General features: G+C 35.2%; 1 protein-coding gene and 1 pseudogene across 1 annotated transcript; both read left to right on the plus strand.

Moving 5' to 3' along the window:
* The first annotated feature begins 1,530 nt into the window (after nt 1-1,530).
* Nucleotides 1,531-9,847, plus strand: LOC113711630 (nitrate reductase [NADH] 2-like). The gene is made up of 4 exons (XM_027234783.2): nt 1,531-2,752; nt 3,578-3,718; nt 6,360-6,592; nt 8,405-9,847. The coding sequence occupies exons 1-4, from the start codon at nt 1,741-1,743 to the stop codon at nt 9,737-9,739; spliced, it is 2,721 nt and encodes a 906-aa protein (XP_027090584.1). The 5' UTR covers nt 1,531-1,740; the 3' UTR covers nt 9,740-9,847.
* A 4,852-nt stretch (nt 9,848-14,699) lies between these two features.
* On the plus strand, nt 14,700-16,168 carry LOC113711433 (inositol transporter 4-like; annotated as a pseudogene).
* The last annotated feature ends 6,301 nt before the right edge of the window (nt 16,169-22,469 follow it).

Consider the following 22,469-nt stretch of genomic DNA (forward strand, 5'->3'; position numbering starts at 1 on the left):
AGATGTGACAAACAAAAGCACCAATTTTGAGAGAGAGAGAAGAGAGGAACGTCTTAGCCAAATGAATTTGTTATATCATTGAAGTAATGCATTAACTTCAGTACAAAATTCATTACCCTTCCATGGTAACATGATAGTAGAATGGCTACGAACAATTAATATTAGGGCATCATATAGATAAAAGAAATATTGAATCTCTCCTGCTTTATATCCGTTGAAGGGATAATAGAAGTAAATGCACATACAAGTTGAAAAATAATTTGCACAAGTTTGGAAATTGATTATATAGTGTGCGCAATGTTTTGGACGGTATCTACATATTCATCCCTCTAAGTTTAGTTTGTACTTGAGCTGTTATGATAATTGACACTAGTATTTAAGGCAGAAAAATAAAGAGTAGTATGATTTTAAATTGAAAATTTGTGAATTTAGCTCCTTTACTGATATTTCAACATATGGCTCGAATCTTACGTATAAAAATTTTTAGGGTTAGATTCAAGAAGACACTATATGTACATGGAATGATGACAATTGAACCCTGTTACTTTTAGTAACTTCTACATTGTTATTTTTTTTTACCTAATTTTTCATCTTCAAGTACAAACTAAAGTTCAAACTTACTAAAATTTTTCATGTTCAAGTACAAACTTCTTCAAGTATAATCAAGTACAAACTTACACAAGTAATGACTATGTTTTGGTTGGATTTTCTCTGATGGGTGCAGACACTGATTAGTAAATTACACTAAAGCTGCTATGTGAATGCACATATATACAATTATTTGCACCACTGTATTTAAATGATGTCCAAAATTAATGTTATTTTTGTGAAAGATTAACGTCTGATACTCCCTTTTAATGGGTGCTTGGGGCATCCATTAGCTAAATCCTTTTTAATTAAGACTTGAGAATATGCAGTACACATCTGATATAATCTGAATTACGAATAACACAAAACTATTAGAATCTTAATTAAAAGTGTCAAATGCCCGGTCTATTATTCCTACATAAAAAGTCTTAAATCTCGTTAAAAAAAAAAAAGAAAATTAGGTCCGAGTAACTATCGACTTCTTAAAATAAGTATACGTGTGCGCTAGCTGGAACATAGACTTCATCAACCTATGGACGGGGTATCTTTGTAACAAATGCAAAAAATTTCAAAATGATTTAATGTAAAATTTTAGTTGCAATTTCTACATAAATTATTAACTTTTGTAGCAGGTGTATTAGTGCCAATTGACGGTTACAAATGAATCTATGTTTTGTAACAAGTATATTAAAAAAATAGAGTTATTTCTCGTCCTGATTTTCACATAATTTCGTAAAGATTAGAATTCTAAATAATATGAATAATGATTGAGAGCAGATTTTATATATGTCTTTATATATGTCTGTGACAAAGTTACAACGTCTATCATGCTACAGAAATCCTTACGCTTAATAGGACTGAATTGTTGCAAACTCAAATCCTCCGTCTAAAAATATGAGTCACAAAAAATGCCTTGGGAGAAAAGTAAATGACAAAGGAGACAAAAAAGCGTAATTTACATTAATAGATTAATTTCCTATGGCTTTTGTTCAATACAGATGGGGTCCTAGTTTGGACTAAGGCAGACAAAGAGAGTCCCCGGCGTCTCTATATAATGGATTGGCCATTCTTCAACTTTGCTTGCTCAAGCAAGTTACAGAGAAAGAGAACGAAACAAAACTCTCTTCTTTATTTCTCTTTTACCGGTCACCAATGGCGGCCTCTGTCGAAAACCGGCAGTTTCATCACCTTGAACCCGCATTGCCACGATTCAGAGCCGGTCCAAACCACCGGTCTGATTCTCCTGTTGGAACCTTCAACATCCATCCTAACAAACCTACTGTTAATACTGTCACTTCCAATGTTCACGGTAATTACCCCACCAGCGACGACGAGGAAGAGAATGATGAGAACGGGTACGAGGATGCAATCAAGAAGGGAAAAGCCGAGTTGGAAAACTCGGTTTTGGATGCAAGAGATGAAGGAACGGCTGATAATTGGATCGAACGCAATCCATCCATGGTTAGGCTGACCGGAAAACACCCGTTCAACGCCGAGCCACCGCTAACGAGGCTGATGCACCACGGTTTCATAACTCCGGTGCCATTGCATTACGTCCGGAACCACGGTCCAGTCCCTACGGCCACCTGGGATGGCTGGACTGTGGAGGTCTGTGGGCTGGTGAAACGGCCAATGAAATTTTCAATGGAACAGTTGGTTAACGAGTTCCCATACAGGGAGTTTCCGGCTACACTCGTCTGCGCCGGAAACAGGCGGAAAGAGCAAAACATGACGAAGCAGACGATTGGCTTCAACTGGGGTGCTGCTGCGGTTTCTACATCCGTCTGGCGGGGAGTGCCTCTTCGTGCAATTCTGAAGCGTTGCGGCATTTTGAGCCGCAAGAATGGAGCGCTGAATGTTTGTTTTGTGGGCGCTGAGAACTTGCCCGGCGGAGGAGGATCGAAGTATGGAACCTGCGTCAAGAAGGGAGTTGCCATGGATGCATCCAGGGATATTATTCTGGCGTACATGCAAAATGGGGAGCTCTTGACTCCTGACCATGGATTTCCTGTTAGGATGATAATTCCAGGCTTCATTGGTGGGAGAATGGTGAAATGGCTTTCTAGGATCATTGTGACTACTCAAGAGTCTGATAGTTACTACCATTTCAAGGATAACAGGGTCCTCCCTTCCCATGTTGATGCAGAACTTGCCAACTCCGAAGGTACAATCTACAGCGTAACTACTTCCACTTTGGTCTTTATGGTCTATGCTTTTCTTCCTTATTGTCTTTCTTTTCTATAAATCTTTTATGCAACGGTTGTATATGATAGTACATGAGTTAAACGATATAGATATATATCATATATGTAAATTTAGTGTTTAAATTCAAATTAAGATGATGTGACATAAGTCTAAATCTGTTAGTATATATATTGACAATGTACAAAATATTACTCCATTTTTTTGTGGATCCAAAGTTGTATAACCAATTTAAAACTTTATTATAATGCTGAATAGTTATTTTTGTTTGGATGGAAGATTATGTGCGAAAATTTTTGGAATATTCCCTTAGTACAGATCTTTTGATTATTCAAAAATTGTGTAAATTTAACTAGATTTAAGCAACTGATAACAGAACTTACGGCATGCAGCAACAATTTGGGTAGATCTAGTCTTGTAAATTATATGGTCTAAAATTTATCATATCTTCAATTTTGAGTTGATGAAATAGCGTAATAGAATTTGGATCACATGATCTATATAAATCGGTCTATTCAAGTGTTACCCAAGTGTTTGTCATATCATGCAAGGGTTGACATTTCAGTTTTTGCAAACCAAGAGAAATTTTTCCTCTTCTTAGATTGACTGGTATGAATTTTCACGGACAATAATATCTTACGAGGATGGTTCAAAGTTCAAGTCACATTAAATAAGTTGTCTTTTCGATGCTTCGATGGTGGTTAATCATTGTCAGAACTGTAATAATATCTTGGTTGATGATGTTTAACATAAGCTGAAATTTTATTGCGTATGGTGATGCATACAGCGTGGTGGTATAAGCCTGAATTCATCATCAATGAGCTAAACATCAATTCGATGATCACAACACCATGCCACGACGAGATTTTGCCTATCAATTCGTGGACGACTCAGAGGCCTTACACGTTGAGGGGCTACGCTTATTCTGGTGAGCTTTCATTGCAAATTGCAAATAATACTACGGTTGCTGAATTCTTTGCTGTGTTTTTATTTTAAAAAAATATATTTCAAGTATAAAAGTAATTCTAAAGTTTTTTGATGGCTATTATTCGTTAAATTTAGGATTGTTTTTGTGTTTTAAAAAATGAAAAATAACTTTAACCATATATCATAAATTTTAAGTAATGAAAAGACAAATATGTTTTAGAAGTTTTGAAGGATATATAAGAATGTGCTGAGTACTTAATAAATATTTTTATTAAAAAAAACATCTACCAATTAAAGTGCTTTTTTGATAAGTTAACACGATTCCATACAAACACTACTGTGCTGATAAATAAAAGTACTTCAATAGTAACAAAATTAATAAGGTAATTATGCATTATGTGCAGAAGACAAATAAGTTGTTGAGTTATAATTTCAACAATAGGGGATGGCAACTTTAAACATGGGATGAATCAAGAAAGAAATACGACATCGAATGTGAGAATGAGATGAAAAGGAAAGTAATGTTATAAATCGTTTAAGTTTATAATTAAGTTGATATTTTACTTTTTCCATGTACTTTGGGGGACTGATTTGTCTGAGGTTAGAACTTAGACGTATAATTGTTTGAAAAAAAAAAACTTAGATGTATAATGGCGTTTAGTAATTACTGGCTCAGTTGTAACCCTCCCCGGTTGATGGGCCACTGTTGGGCTGTGGAAACTTCTCCAATCGCTCCGAATCCACGACTTTTGTTGCATTGTTGTCGGATTCCCCCAATTCCCATGGTTTATTCTATTGATATTTGGTGCTGGAAAGTACATCGTACCTCTAAACCGGGTGTATTTTAATTGACCCTACAGGAACTGCACAAACGATAGAAGAAGATAAATAAACTATATAGAAGGATATGATTGGCCTAAGGGCATATGTAATCACTGGTATTGGTCAATACTTAGAGGAGAGCTATTAGAATTCCAAGGATGTAGGAGAGAGGTGAATGGATAAAAAAAAGATTAAAAACTAAACATTCATTTTTTAAGAATTGATAATATTTACACTATTTTTAGTTCTAAAATAAAGCCATACATCATTACACACCTTTTAGATTTTACTGAATGTACGAGAATTTAAAATTCTAAGTTATAATCAAACATGTATCTAATGTTTTGCTCGTTGACTGGCTTGCCTAAACGAGTTAGGTGGATAAAGGGTAAGGTACACTAAAAAATATCCTCGAAAAAAGAAAAAGAAAAAGAAAGAGGTGCAGTAAAAGAATAGGTGAGTATCGGGCTTAGGATGGACAACTACGACAATCGTTTCCTCTAGATAGCTAAATCTTCACAATTGATGGCCCATAGATTGGGTATTACCAATGCAAAAAATTTAAAATTTGATTTGGTTCCACCTAATTTGGACATAACTAACATGTATAAATTCACGTAAAAATAATTAATTAAATCAACGTGATAAAAATATACAGATACTTTGTGATAAATTATACACATATAAAAGTTTGGATAATCTTTTTTACAATATCAATATATATACTAATAGATCTGGATATATATTATATTATTTTAATTTAAATTTGAACACTAAACTTTATACAAAAAATTTACTTTCTAAAATTTTTACATCAACCTGAGAGAATTATACTTACAAGTGTTATTGTCCCTTCTCCCGATATGACTTCTCATGGACTAGCAGAAGGCAGAGCTTTTCTCATTCTGAAGAGCCGTTCTAAGTGAAAAGACTAATTTATCCTTTTGTCGTGTATGACGTCATAATGTCGCCCACTTGAAGGCAGTGCGTGCTCACCACTCTCTTACGAAGTTGCTTGGTTTCTTCCTCAACAAACAAGTTGTATTGGATTCGTCTTCTACTATTTGTTAATTATTCACGAAAAGTTGAGATCGCTAAAAGTGACATAATTTAGCAACAAACATTTCAGAACAGAAGGAGTATTGAATTAAACGACAAAAGAATCACTAGTGGTGATGGCGACAAGTTTTAACTCTTAGTTCCAGCAATCATATGGTTTCTTGTTCCTCCATCCACAAATAAAATTATGCCACAATATTTTATTTTACCAATTAAATTGCTTTAACATCAATTGGGTTTGATCCAGTCAAAATATTGTGGCCGTTATGTATCCCATAATCTTTTTCTTGAGAGTGATGTTTCAGTCCCATGATAAGGAGCATAAGATGTTTATACTTGCATCATATTATATGCATTTTCTTGGATTCTATGGAAAAGGATTTAAATGACAAGCAACTTAACCTCCTTTAAAGATAAGCAAGCAACTCTTTTGTATGATCAGATGTGAACTGCAGATTAACGGTCCTTATTTCGCATTCTTATTTGATAGAGTAATCCTCCTCCCTCTCACTTCTTCATCATCTGTTCGCCTTTCAAAAATTATCAAAAAGAAAATGTATTGAAAGGAAGAGGGAAAAAATGACTAGTTAACTAGAACTTCGTTTTTTTAACCAAAAAAAAAAAAGAAGTTATTCTTTTGAAAAGAAAATGCTTATCATTCTCTTTGTACGTTTTTTAAATCACCTGTTTATTTTATCTTATGTATTACATTAGAAACTCATTTTGGTTCTAGCTCTTGACTATATGTGTATCATGAACAGGTGGAGGAAAGAAGGTGACACGTGTGGAAGTGACAATGGACGGCGGAGACACGTGGCACGTTTGTGCTGTGGACCACCCTGAGAAGCCTACCAAGTATGGCAAGTACTGGTGCTGGTGTTTCTGGTCTCTGGATGTTGAAGTCCTGGATCTGCTTGGTGCTAAAGAAATTGCAGTTCGAGCTTGGGATGAGAGCACGAACACGCAACCCGAAAAGCTCATTTGGAATGTCATGGTACGTTTTTTTCTGAAAAACACTTGTTTGTTTTTTATTCTTTATGGACCGGGATTTTTTACTTGCAAAGTTTTGATGAATTAATTTCGATACACATAATTAAGGTGCATTGCATGTATTGCTCGAATTCGGATATGAGAAACTCGTAAACACAAGTACTGTAGTGCGAAAACAAGAGTCATGCGCAGACACGACAGAATAAAATGAAAAGTGGAGTAATACAACATCGACTCTTGCAATAAATATACAATTTGTGGTAAACAATAAATCTTAGGATTAGTTGCACTTTACCTCCTTAAACTTGGATTGAAGTGGCACAACTTATATTCTAGGTCCAAAAACATGACTAAATCACGTTATTGGCCGTAGGAAAAGGCTTTATGTCTATAAAAGAGGGAAAATGGTCATAATATTTTAACATAGGGTATCTGGAGATTTCCATTTCACATGAATTTTCATTGAATTATGTAAAAGAAAGTAATTTACAATAAATGAATTGTTTAAAGCGGATGGCTACATTCAAAAGAATGCCATATTGTAGTAGACACAAAAATTGTAAATAAATATGAAAGTCTCTAAAAATTACCAAAATAGATATTTTTATAGCCACACAATGTGAGAACTAAAATTATTTAAGAATTGGATATTCATATAAAACGCAATTATACTCTACTCCTATAAAAGCTCTGCATAGGCAAGTATACCGGTGTAATGGGTTGGAAATTTGGTAGTATATTGTTGTATCTAATTTCAAGAACATATAAAAGATCCTCCTTGGAAGTATCTTGTACTGACAAATTTTGACGTGTACACTTCACGTGAATGTCCCGTGGTTGCGGGCTCCTTTGCTACGTCATGATGAAAATGTCATCGTAAGGTCATTCTTTGTTTTTGATTGGGGTGCGGTCGGGTTGGAAAAGTGAAAGCATTTCTTGGAAGAGGTAGAACGTGGAAATATAAGGTTGTGTTTGGATTGCATTTTTCGTTATTTTTCATGAAAAAATTACTGTAGCGATTTGATATATGTGAAAGAAAAAGGTAATAAAGAAATGTGATCACGGAAAATGATAATATTTTCAGACGAAAACAAGCAATCCAAACAAGGCGAAATTTAAAAAGAAGGTGAAATTTAAAAAGTGCAGACGAAGAGAAGGATTTGAATTTAGCATCTCTCCGTTTTCAAACAAGGCGAAATTTAAAAAGAAGGTGAAATTTAAAAAGTGCAGACGAAGAGAAGGATTTGAATTTAGCATCTCTCCGTTTTCAAACTGTAACCGTAGTTACTAGTTCAACACTTCTATGACGAATTAATATCAGTGTGTTTCTATCAAAAACAAGGCATTTAGACTAAAATATTTATTGCTTCCTCCATTGTTAATCTTATATTTTTTTTATTTTTTTTATTTTAAAAAAATAAAAGTTACTCTTTATTTAAAGTCAAGAAAAGATAAAAATTTCTTTTTAATTTTATCATTTAAGAGAGAAACTTTATACCAATCTCAGTACACTCTTAATATACCCCTAAAACCATTTCATGAAGACATAGTGATTGAAAGAATTTCATGAAAAGTTAGATCCCAATAAACAATTATAAATATGTGGTCGATGGAGTATTTCATTGGTTTTGCTAAGAATTGCGATACTCAAATGAAGATGGGGCCTTTTAGTTGCTCATATTCCTGGGGTTTGAGACCTGAAATCTTGAGTAGAATAAGACTATGCACGTTGCTAAAATTGGTAAATGATTAATGTGTACGAATTAAGCTAGAATTCAGAGCATCTTTGTTCTCATGATTTCATTGCAATGTGCAGGGAATGATGAACAATTGTTGGTTCAGGGTGAAAACCAATGTGTGCAAACCACACAAAGGAGAAATCGGAATTGTATTTGAGCACCCAACGCAGCCTGGAAACCAATCTGGTGGATGGATGGCCAAGGAGAAACACCTCGAAAAATCTTCCGACTCGAATCAAACCCTGAAGAAAAGTGTCTCATCACCATTCATGAACACAAGTTCAAAAATGTTCTCAATGTCTGAGGTTAAGAAGCACAACTCAGCAGACTCTGCATGGATAATTGTTCATGGCCATGTTTATGACACTACTCGTTTCCTCAAAGACCATCCTGGAGGTTCCGATAGTATTCTTATCAATGCTGGCACAGATTGTACCGAAGAATTTGAAGCCATCCACTCTGATAAGGCTAAGAAACTCTTGGAAGATTTCAGGATTGGCGAGTTAATAACCTCAGGTTACACCTCAGATTCGTCGACTTCATCACCTAACAACACAGTCCATGGAGCTTCAAACGCCAGTCACTTAGCCCCGATCACTGAAATTGCCCCTGCAAGAAGCATTGCGCTAATTTCAGGCCAGAGAATCCCATGTAAACTTGTGTCCAAGACCTCAATCTCCCATGATGTGAGAAAGTTTCGATTTGCATTGCCCTCAGAAGAGCAAGTCCTAGGATTACCAATTGGGAAGCACATATTTGTATGTGCTACGGTTGATGAAAAGCTATGTATGCGAGCCTATACGCCTACAAGCGGGGTAGAAGAAGTCGGGTATTTTGAGCTAGTGGTGAAGATATACTTCAAAGGGGTACACCCTAGATTTCCAAACGGAGGGGTTATGTCACAATACTTGGATTCACTTTCTCTGGGGTCATTTCTTGAAATTAAGGGTCCACTGGGTCACATTGAATACAAAGGGAAAGGCAACTTTTTGGTGCATGGCAAACACAAGTTTGCCAAAAAGTTGGCCATGCTTGCTGGTGGAACAGGAATTACACCTATATATCAAGTAATGCAAGCAATTTTGAAGGATTCTGAAGATGATACCGAGATGTTTGTTGTCTATGCCAATCGGACTGAGGATGATATCTTGCTTAGAGATGAGCTGGATGCATGGGCTGAAAAGTATCCTGAAAGAGTTAAAGTGTGGTATGTAGTGGAAAAATCCATCAAGGAAGGGTGGAACTACAGTCTAGGGTTTGTTACCGAGAGCATTTTAAGAGAACATGTTCCTCTAGCGTCAGAGACAACCCTAGCACTGGCTTGTGGCCCTCCTCCCATGATCCAGTTTGCAATAAATCCAAACTTGGAGAAAATGGGATATGATATAAAGGACTCTTTATTGATCTTTTGAAGAAAGCAACGGGATAATAATGTAGATGTCAGGTTTTGTACATAACTTTTAGTTGCCCATATTATGTTTATCATAAAAACTAAATAGTCTTGTACTTCTTCTTCTTCATTGATTTTCTTTCTTTTTTCAATCTTAATATTCGTGAATTGGTCCTTAAATCTTTCGGAAAGAGAGAAAATGTTGTATTGCTTAATCCTAACAAATTTGCTTTATAAATTTTAATTGAAAGGAAAATTCTGCAACATGGCATATAGGACATGCAATCAGACTTGAGCCACTATTCAGTTGGAAGTAAAGATAACCCCACTAAAGCCCAGGGGAACATTTTTTGCAACAAAATTTCATCTAAAAGAAGTCAACTGAAAACTATAGAATATGAGTTTGTTTGGTAGATCGTAAAACCCTATTTTTTCTGAAGAGAAAGCGATACTAACAATTACTATTGTCACTTTTATACTGATTAGTGAAATTGATAATAAAAGTATTTTTATCTTATTACTCTTGGTATTATCTTAAAGCTAGTAGAATCCTGGGGAAAGATACACAGAACCTGCACAGCCAAATATTCGATTTCTTTATACGAAGCATTTTTGGTTAATTCCATGGATATTCAAATAAACTTCACGAAGAATCCCTCTAAGAAGTTGTAAAACTCCACGAATATAATACCAAGTGCCTCCTAGCATGTAACATTTACGTAGTATCAAGGGATACTCCAAGGGATTGAATAAAGCAAATTTGATGAGTGCTAACTCTTTTGCATTTGTTTAACCAAATTAATTTAGAAATTTATACACGAAAAACCCTAGGGTAACCTAGAAAACTCACGATCAAGAGGAAGATTAAAGTCAGATGTTTTTCATTCTTTTTGGTCAATTTTGATTCTTTAAGGCAAATATATGCAATTCATTTCCAAGGTAAAACAACATATGTAACTATTAGCTCAATCATTTAAAGTTTCGTATGACAAATATAGTTACTAATGGTTTGTTGGGTGTTGACAGTGTGCTTATGAATTGACAAAGCGGCAGATTGCTCACTGCTAAACCAAAGATAATCTGAAGGTCATGTGGTGAAACAAATGGATAACAAGGTTATTAGGTTAAGAGACATCGAAGTAGTTAAGTAAGCTTGAACTTAATAAAAAAGAATAAAAAAAGCTTTCAATTTTTATTTTCGTCTGTTTTCATCATTCTAAAGAGAATTTCTTGTTGGATTCTTTGTTAGCTTTGAACATACTTGAAATTTCTAACTATATAGGTTGACCTCTGCCTGTTAGTACGGGTGGTAATTTTTAGTACGACGCGATAACTTGACTCGAATACGACTTGAAATTAATAGGTTTTAGCACTATCCAGACTTAAGTGGATCAGTATTGGATTAACTTGTTGGTGACACAAATATAAGTGGGTTGGGTTGGTCAACCTGTGGGTTAACATGCTGACTCGATAAAGTGCTTACTTTATGATAATAATTAATTACTACAGATGCCATATTTGAGTATTTAGCAAAAACTAACAATGATTAAATTTGGCTTGAATATTTCAATTAGAAGTTTAAAAACTCACATATTTTGTATCTTATCACATATGGAACTATCTGATTGTGTTTCTAAAAAGTTAATTGGATCTCATTTTTTATAGAGTTTTTGGAGAAAACTTACTTTAGCACTTTTTAAGATGTGATGTATATGAAATAAAAGGTAAAAAGAAAAATGTGCAAAATGAATATTCACAGAAAACATAGAAAATTTTCAAAAAAATAACACTACAAACAAGCCTGACTTTGATATTATGTTGGGAAAGCTTAATCATCTATTTTTAAAAATATTTGAAAACTTTAAATTTATGATAACTATGTATTTTAAAAAATTTATTGTGTTCTAACAACAGCAATATTGAGTCAATTACATGATCAAATGGGTTAAAAATAAGTGATTAAATGCTAAAGTGTTTCTAGCAAAGGTCAATAGTTCGATTTGGCAAAATAATGCATCATATCAAAACTATTTTAATCGTATAGAATATTTACCGGGTTACATGAGTTGGATTGAATTAACCAGTTAACAAATGGATCATGACACGACATGACACAAAAGTCTAATGGGTTGAGTTAGGGTTGAGGTTTTCATACACGAACATGATAATAACACGACAAGCTAAGTACAAGATAGGACCCATTGCAATGCCTACCTATTAGAATGAATCTAGATTGTTTTATTTACGGTAAGTTTTGAGTCTTCGTCAAGTTAGTCCAAAATAAATTTTCAAATATCTTTTTATTCCTTCTATATGTTCTAAGTCTTTTTTTTGGAGTCAAAAATAAAATTTGAAATCGGGAAGGTCAAGTTGTGACCAAAATATGATTTATCTGATTTCCTACCATATTTAACTTGATGCTCTTTTATTTCTAAGATCTTTTTTTTTTATTATTTTGGAATGATTTTAAATCTGTTTCTTTGTCTGAATTTTAAAGTCATCTCCTTAGTCTTATTGAAGGACTAGACTCGTATTATGTTTTCGAACTCCAACAATAACTTACCATAACTATTCTTCAAATCAAGTATTTTGTATCCAACAAACACATTCTTTCTTGAGTTAAACGCACACTTTTCTTAGGTTGTTGATCATCTCTATATATTTGTCGTCCATGTCTTTCAAGTGAGACTTTTCCAGTGAAAGGAAATCTCAGAACTTAACTAGAAAACCTCGCTACTAAATTCGTTGGATTTCCTGTAAAATACAATTAAGAGTTAGTTGGAGTCATCTTGTTTTATGAGGAATTTAGGCAAGCTGGTTGACTGGTAACTATAATAGACTAGGCTTGTGTGAGATCCTATGAGTCCTCTATGTAGAGCACCATAGAAGCAAGAAGTGGATTGGTTGTATATGAGCCACTATAATATTGAAGGCGCAGGTGGAGTGAGATGGGCATTTGAGAAAAAAATGTAAAGAAAATCTCAGTAAAGTGGTTGTGCTTGATCCACTCTAAAAGCATAAGCACTAGTGATTGTACTAGAGGTGCTGGAGAAAGAAGAACAGTACACTACCAATCTTATTGAATGCGGGTTTCAAAGTTCAAACGGGGAGAAAGACTTTTAGCAGTGGATGTAGGCCTTTAAGTGTCTTGCCACTAATCATTTGGCCCTCTCTATTTTGTTTATTTGCAATTTGATTATTCTACTGCTATCTATTTGATTGTAATTCAAGTTTTTTTTTTTTGGCTTCTATTGCGCTTACTTTAATTTTATATATCTTATTTGACATATTGGAAGGGGTTATACTTGAAATTTTGGAATTGTTTTGATTCAGCTTATTATGCTAGAAAATTTTCATGTCCAAATACCCTCAAAACTTAGAAAAAAGTCGCATATCAAGCTCTTCATACCTCTCTAGGTTAGCATACTTGGGACACCAAGTGGCATCAGAAAAGTTTCTCTTATCATTTGTAGGTTATACTACCTAGAGTACGATCTGTTATGGACAATCATTCCAAATTTGATATGTCTTATTTAGAGAATAGTTCCTCAAACTGTCCTTCTTTGTTCACTAGTTCAAATTATTCATCTTGAAAAAATTGTATGAAACTCTATTTTGGGTTTCTAAGATATGACCTACGACAAATAGTGGAAAATGGTAATTATATTCTCACGAAGACTAATGATAAAGGTAAATATGTTCCTAAAGAGTTGGATGAATATACTAATGGGAATGGTATATTGATCACTATAAATATGGCTGCTTTAAATTTATTCCACTATGTACTAACTCAAGATGAGTGCAATCGTATTTCTCAGTGTAGATTTGTCAGGGACTTACAGAGAACACTCGAAGTAATCACATGAAGGAACCAATGATGTGAAAACCTCAAAGAGGATATTATTGGTCCATGATTACACGGTGTTCGCTATGGAGTCAAAAGAAACCATCATAAAGATGATGAAGAGATTCATAGGCTTCATCAACTCTTTGGTAAATACCAGCAAAGAATGTTCACAAATTGAACTCCATATAAAAATATTGGGTGCACTACTAAAGGCGTAGAAACCGAAGGTTATTACAATATAAAGGTCAAAAATCTCAGTACCATGCCATTAGAAGAATTTGTTGGTTCTTTAATGGTTGAAGAGATTGAATTGTAGAAAGAAAAAGTGAAAGAAGAGAAGGAAAACAAAAGGAAAAAATTGTTAGCCTTCAATACATTTACATATGATCATAAGTCTGATATCAACACCAATGACGACAAGGAATTCACTACGATTACTAGTGTGAATTTAGTTTTAGGGAGAATTGTAGTTTTAGTCCCCAATGTATTACCCATGCGCGGACTTGATCCTCAATCTATTTCAAAAAGTAAATTTGGTCCCTAATCTATCCAATTTTGCGTAAAATTGGACAATTAACAGATTCCTTCCAATTGAGTAACGGAATTTGGCGCGTGCAATGCACTCACTGTACCAGAACGTTCAAGTGGTTCCAATTTTGCTGGCCCCTGCAACGGGGCAAAAAGGAAATAAGAAAGAAGAATTGGAAGAAGGAGGGTATATAGCAGGCGGGAGTAATCAGAAAGAAAAGAACCACACACTAAGTGTACTAATATTCAAGGCATCCATTATGAAATCTTTGCTCGACATATAAATTGAGATGAGAAGGCGGTCACCTTGCTCTCAAGAATTCTGTAACGTTGGCTTCCAGTTCCGGACCGGAGAGAGGTGAGAAGGCGGTCACCTTGCTCTCTTCCAAGTTAAACACAAAAAGGAGAAGCGGCCGAAGGAGAAAGAGGAGAAGAATAATTCAAGCCAACTTTGGTCAGTCCCATCTCAGAACTCACATACCATTCTCTGTTTTTTCTTTTTTTTTTTTCGGCCTTTCTTTCTTTCTTTAGTGAAATTTTCCAAGAGCCCCTGAGTTCTTCTTCTGCAACAAGCAACATTGAAGAAGAAAAAGAAAATTTAATCAAGATGGTTGAAGGGGGAGTCTCAAAAGCCGGCAGAACTGAATTCACGAAGTGCTGGCGCACAATATGGAAGACACCCTACATCATGAGATTGGCCTTATCCGCTGGAATTGGAGGTCTCCTCTTTGGTTATGACACAGGCAATCCAGAAAACCACCCCACCCACCCCCCTCGTGCTTCATTCACAGAAGATTGCATCCCTTTTTATTCGCCTCTTTTAAGTTGCATCCCTAATTTGCTGCAGGAGTTATTTCCGGTGCCCTCCTTTACATTAGAGATGACTTCAAAGCTGTTGACAGGAAGACATGGCTCCAGGTACCACGACTTTCTTCCACTTTCCATCATCCTCTCTCAAGAATTTCTCCTTGTTCAATTACTACTACTCCAGGTAAACTGTTCTTGTTCAAAAATTTTCAGGAGACAATTGTCAGCATGGCTGTTGCAGGAGCTATTCTTGGTGCTGCATTTGGCGAATGGATCAATGACAAATTCGGTCGCAAAATCTCCATTTTGGCCGCTGATATTCTCTTCTTTGTTGGAGCTATCGTTATGGGCGTTTCTCAAGCTCCTGGATGATCATTGTTGGGAGAATATTTGTTGGCTTAGGGGTTGGGATGGCATCCATGACTGAGCCTCTTTACATTTCGGAAGCCTCACCCCACAGAATCAGAGGTGCTCTTGTTAGCACAAATGGTTTCTTAATTACCGGAGGCCAGTTTCTTTCCTATCTTATCAATTTGGCTTTCACCCATGTAAGAATTGGCCATCTTCTTGCTCCGTTGTTGTCCAATGCATAAAGAGAGAAGCCGCTCTTTACTCGATTACATTTTTATCGCCTCAATCTACTTTTGCCTTTTGTCATTTGTGACTCCCCTTTGCCAAACAGGGTAAAGTTGACGAGGCCAAATCCATATTACAGAGGATTTATCCTACTGAGGAAGTTGAGGAGGAAATGCAGGCCCTGAAATCATAAGTTGATGAGGAAATGGCCCAACAAGGTTTTGTAGGAGAAGGCAGCTTGCTTTCAAAAGTAAGGCAAACCTTGAGTTATCCTGTTTTCCGGAGGGGACTATATGCTGGGATTACAGTTCAGGTGGCTCAACAATTTGTTGGCATCAATACTGTCATGTATTATAGTCCAAGCATAAAATAGTTCGCTGGTTTTGCTTCAAACCGGACTGCTTTGGCACTGTCCCTCATCACTTCTGGTCTCAACGCAATTGGGTCCATCATCAGTATGTGTTTTGTTGATAGATATGAAAGGAGGAGGCTTGTGATCACTTGGTGTGTGGTTCTTTTCTTTCTGATTCCTCCCGCCTGTTATATACCCTCATTCTATCAATTCCTCTTTCTTATTTCCTTTTTGCCCCGTTGCAGGGGACAGCAAAATTGGAACCACTTGCACGTTCTAGTACTGTGATAGCACGCGCCACGTTCCGTTGCTCAATTGGAAGGAATCTGTCAATTGTCTAATTTTACGCAAAATTGGATAGATTAGGGATCAAACTTACTTGTTGAAATACATTGAGGACTAGTTCCGTGCATGGGTAATACATTGGGGACTAAAACTACAATTCTCCCTTAGTTTTATTACTCAAATTCTTTAGTTGAAAGTGCACAGGTCATATACAAATGTACATGAGGATTAGAAGATTTGAGTGTCAATCTCACAAGAAAGGTATAATCAATTACCAAAGTTGTTCAAGCCACTCTTTTATCTAGTCAATCCTATATTGTAAAAAGACTACAAATTACTAGTAACAAGTTCACAAAATTAATCAAGAAGAATATAGTAATTTTGAGAAACAAAAAAAATAAAAATAAAAGACAGTTTTGATTTCCCCACTTGACCAAGATTAGAGTTTTAATCCAATTCATTGAATTTCTTCAAGTTATGTCAAATTATAGTGTAATTTCCAAATACATGCAATATCCACTCTGGCCGGTATACTTAATATACCAATAGTTAGTTCATAATTACTTTCGTGATTAAAGACTATGTACAAAGTTCATGACGATTTGTGAAATTGCTTAGTGTAAAGCACAAAGACGTAACTCTATTTTTGTGAGTTTACAACTTTTGGTTCATGCTTTTACAAACTAATATTGAAGTTCAAATTTATTCTAATCATTCAATTTTTTTGATGGTTTACAATTAGTGTCTGGTTGATTGAAAACATGAAACACAAAAGTATGAACTAGTAAGTATGTAATATAGCATCAATCAACTATATTCAGTCATATATCATGTTGCAGGTGATTCCATCTCCCCCTAGGAAATAAAAGTTTATCTAGACATAAAAAGATTGAGAGATAAAAGGACAAAAATTCTCTTATTCCACAAGTGAAGGTTAAGCTCGTTGTCCGCCTTCCTCAAGCTTGTTCTCAAATTCAAATGTCAAAAGAGTACTTTTGTCAAACCCCAAATTTTAAAACCTAAACATCCTGAATTCATGGTTGACTAGCAAATCCAGTTACAACCAACAAGACTTAATGAATGCATCTTCAATAAATCCGTAACCTAATAATCAAGTTACAAGAGGTTATTAAACAAAAGATTTTACATCTGAATCACGGATGCAAATATTTCATTACTTAATAAACCTAGAAATTCAAACTAAAGGTCTTTAATAATACCTGGCACCCAATTGCATAGCTTCATTCAATTCTTTAATATTTTAAACAACAATAATAACAGCAACAATAACAACAACAACAACAATAACAAGAACAACAAAAATAATAATAGTAATAATAATAATGAGGTGACCTTAATAGTCAAATAAGTGGCTAAATTACTAAGCAGTTGGATCAAGAAGCAAAATCAAACAATATGTCAATGACTATTGAAGTTTATACTATCAAGTAGCCAAGTTTTCAGCAATTAGACCTTGTTTATAAATATCCTGTTAAACACTCCAAACAACTCTTACTTAACAACGCAAGGAAACCTGGGTCACAAGTCTGGCTTAACCCCCTAGACTTGATTCTAGTGCTATTAAATGAAATAGGAAACTCGCGAGCTCGACTTGACTTGAATCTTAAAGGCTTAATCTTAGCTCATTTATTTGAGAAAACAAATCGAGTTCGAACTTGGTAAAAACTCGATCAATAAACAAGCTAAGTCGAGCTCGGCTCATCAGCTACTTGAATGGGCTCGTAAAGAAGGGCATAATTGTCAGTACCAATCCAACCCTATGTTAGGTCTCCAATCTCCATTTCTATTTTCTCACCAAAATCACCGCTCATTCTTTCCTCTCATCCTTTGAATCTTCTAGTCATCTTCTTTAGTAATAAGCAGCCACCACCACTCAACCACCCAACCATCATCACATCCCACCTTTTTACCACTGCCACTAACTCATAACCCAGTGATGGCTAATAGCTAGTCACCTTCTTCGACTGACTAAGCATTGAGTAGCCACCACCATTCAACCAACCAACTACTATCACAACCCACCTCTTCACCACTACCACTGACTCACAATCTACCTAATCCGCTTCAGTACCTACCACAAATTTATTCCTATTATTGCGGATATGTGGCCACGACCATAATCTTCACTACCCACCCATCACTTGGTAGCAGCTAGTGGTTGGCATCACCATTCCTGAACTACCTAATATTGTAAGAAATTATTACTTTGTTAGGTTCTTTTTCTTTCTCTTTTTTTTTTGTTTTCTATTGTGCTGCTTCTGCAATTTTCTTTCTATCTAAAGCTAATGTTTGCAAGAGATATTGCAATAAAAAGAAATGCACTCTCAAAAGAAAACCTTCAAACATTAACCAACCAAGAAGGAAAATGTCGATAGTTAAAGAAAATAAAATGAACCGCTTATCAGATTAGGTTGCAATAGTAATCCTAAGACTACCATGATAGACCTTGGAAGTTAATCAATATATGTAGAACTGAGAATAACTTAATGTGTAACTTGAAATTTGATCAATCAAAACATCAGCTTAATTTGGGATAGATATTGATCAAGTGTTACATAATATTTTATTCTGCATTAACGAAGCAAAATAATCTCTTCTTAGGGATATCTTTTGTTCCCTAGTTTTCCTTCTTAATTCATGTATTAATTCTGTAAAATTTAAGTTGGTAATGGCTAATCTTGTGTGATGCCCCAAAAGAAGAAGGGTTGTATTCTATATATATGAACGTGTGATTGTGTATATCAAGTGTAATTGTGTGAAATTATATATCTCTATATATATATACCTTTGTTGGAAGAGCGGATGAGAACAACGTTTGAACTTGGAAAGTAAAATTTTTGGTGGAAAGGTTTTGGACCAAATCCGGCCGCAAATCCGGCCAAGAACTGGCCGGATTGCTTGAGGGATTTGAAAAAAATTGGTCAGCCACTGCCTTGAATCCGGCCTGGAATCCGGCCGGAAATCCGGCCAGATTCCAGCCGGATTGTGACGTCACCTCCGGCGGTCAACTTTGACTGGCTGCTTTTCTTCATTCTTATCTTGTTTTTGGCTGAAATATCTTCACTTTTTGCTCCTTGCTTGGCCGGCTGTTTGGGAGAGAAATAAGAGAGAAAAGTTCTTCATTTTCTAGTTTTACTTTCTTGCTCAAATCTTGAGATTTCACCGTTAGTTTTTCAATCTACTCCGTACAAGTGCTAGCTAAAGAGGATTAAAGGTGGTAGTGGAGTGATTTTTGAGGGGGAAGTACTAAGCTATCATTTTTCTAGTGTTTCTAAGGTAACTTGTCAAGAACCCCTCTTTTACTTCTAATAATTGTATAGTAGTGGGTTATAGTTGTTAACTGCGTAGTTTTGTGAGAGATTTCTTGATTTAAAGTAGTATTATGGTAATTTTCTGATTTTTGGGGAATTTTTCTGTTTTCACATGATGGTTATGATTAGCCTTGGATTGATAGCTCTAAATTGTGTTAACTGGAGCTTTTGTACGTTCATTGCGGTTATTTGCGTGAAATTTCAGATTTGTGCGGAAAATTTCAGATTTAGGGTTTTGATTTGGGGCTTTCTTATGATTGGTTCTTGTGCTCTTAATTGGTTAAGATTTAAGGGTATTGTGGCCCTAATTAGGTGTATTTTATAGGCTATGGTTTGTATGTGAAAATGTGGTTGAATTGAGGTATATTTGGTATTGTATTGTAATATGGAAAACAAGAAAATTAAGGGGAAATGCTGTCCAATCTTTGAGAGTATTCGATTGTTTTGAATTTGAGTTGATCTTGATTAATTTTTATGGAAATTCTTATGATTTGGAAGTTAGGAGGAGAAGTTCCATATTAGTGATATTTCTAGACTTGATCTAAGTTATTTCCTCTTTGATTTTGGCATGTGTATGATTAGTGGAATTTATTCTAGTGTTAAGGTGGAATTTCTAGCCTTAATTGCTATTAGTAGTGGTTATATGCAAAGGTTGGTTTAGAAGTGTACTTTCAGTCTTACCTTGTTTCTGGACCTAACGTGGACTGCCAATTTCTCTATATTTTAGACCGAACCAACTTTTGCTCAAAACATGGAAGTTGTAGACATTTGAGTTAACTACCTACCTGCAAAATTTCAGATTGATCGGAGTACTGTAGCTTGTGAATTGACCGAAATACCCTTGACTGTTCATAGACCCTGTTTTGCAGACAGTTTTCAGTCCTCTCCGAGATTTCGATATTTGACCCTAAAAATGTATGATTTCGCCTTGGAGGTCTTCATAAGAAATGTTGGTATATATCTTAAATTCATAACGCCATAAGATTTGTTTCAATCCGATAAGTGTAGCTTCAATTGTGATTAAAGTGCCAAGGTGATAGAAGCTTGATAATGTTAGAATTCCTTTGCTTGACCTAATATTTGTAATCTAGGGTTTCGACTTGAGCAAGGCAATGATGTATGATGGATAAGGTTCGTGAGTCGTGGTTGGTGAGTGATCCCTCAACTATTTCCAAAAGTTACTTTTGAAATAATTCTTGCATTGGTTACTCGATTGCATATCATTGTGTTCGTGTGTGTGCCATGACATTTTGGCTCCGATGAGTTCTTGGGAAAATCTTGTGCTTAGAACCAACGTCTCCACTACTGTTTACACATTCTTTGGAGCACGATGGCTCCTTATTCCTGTTTATCTGTTACCTGATCTAATGGAGCGTTGGATATTTAAGTACAAGGATTTCACTGGCTCAAAAGAGCAATATACGCATATTTGATCACTGATTCTTGATATCATTTAAATACACTATTGTAAAGCTTATTCGATTTTCGATGTTACTGGTCACTCGCTGAGCTTCTAGCTTATCCCAAATGTTTTCTTCTCCCACAGGGATCGAGGCAAAGGAAACGCTTGTATTACGTTATTCGTGTGACTGGATGGTATATATCTTGTATAGCTTAGATTTGGATTCATTTTGTGTAATAGTTGGGCTAGTGTGACTGTTTGGAATTGAAATGGATGTTTGGATTTGAATCGGATGTATGTGTACGTTCCACGCTTGGGAATTAGTTTCCGCTTCGCTTATGATATGTAATTCTTGGAGAATTTGATGTAATATTTGAGTTGTGCCTTGTAATTTATTTGAGGACTATAGTGAGTGAGTGAATCCCGGCGAGAGTTGGGCAGGCGGTCCGCTGAACCCTTTGGTTCGCCTTAGGGAGAGGTGGGGCTATCACATCTTGTCTTCGCAAATTTGTTAGAGAAATTGAATACTTGTAGTAGTTGAGCCCTATAATTGTCTCTTGGATTTGGAAAAGTTGTAGACTTTAGGAAGGTTTGATTTTGGTTAAGTGCAAAGAGCTATCTTTTTGCTTTGAAAAAGATTTAAATGGGTACATAAGATTGCATAGAGTAGAGGTTGGCCCTTTTAGATACTCTAGTTTAGTTATTAGTAGTTGCTTTAGATTATTTGCTATTGTTATTTCAAGTAGAGGTTGGCCAAACTGAAATTCTCATAAGTCATTTTGCATCTATTGGAATTGGAATTTTCAGCTTTAATATTATAGTCAATTCTAAGTTAAATTTTGCAGTACATTGTCATTAATTCTATTTTTATTGTATGAAAACTAGAAATGAATTTCATCTTTAGGTTGTTAAAAACTAATCCCTATTTCTTTTCTTGAAAAATAGTATGTATAGCCCTCTATTTCATTCACACTAAAGTTCATCCTCAAGTCCTTTTATGGAGAAAAACAATGAAGGTGTACATTAAGAAGTTGACATTTAAGAAAATGCAAATGAGATGAGTGAAGAAGAGTTGAGGAAGAGAAGGGTGAAAAGGTGATGATGAAGGAGCATGGCCTTCGATATAAAGCAACAGAAAAGAAATCAAGCATATGGGATTGACATGACACCTGTGAAGTTGGACAATGAAACATTTAAAATCCAATACAATCATTGCATGAAGTTGTTTGCCAAAAGTATACCTGAAACTATATCTCAACACAAGCACCACTTAAATTTTTGTCTACAAAGAAAGCTGGCCATTGGGGAGCAGAATAGAAAGAAGGAGCAAGTCTTGTCCTTTCTAGAAAGACCATCAAATGGTATTACTCTATAATTAACTTTTCCTATTATCATACCAAGGAACGACAATTTGCATGTCATATATTTCTTGTACATGAGTATCCATTTTCTATGATGGACCATGTTATTTTCAATAAATTCATGAAAGCTACATCCCCATTTTTTAAACAGATCAATCGGCAAACTGTTTAGAAAGATTGTATCACTACTTATACACTTGAAAAAAGTCAAAAAATTGAATATATAGTTGTGATAGGATATTTTGTTGATTTTGATTGGGTG

This window comes from Coffea arabica, chromosome 10e (genome assembly GCF_036785885.1).
Source record: "Coffea arabica cultivar ET-39 chromosome 10e, Coffea Arabica ET-39 HiFi, whole genome shotgun sequence".
Classification (NCBI taxonomy): domain Eukaryota; kingdom Viridiplantae; phylum Streptophyta; class Magnoliopsida; order Gentianales; family Rubiaceae; genus Coffea; species Coffea arabica.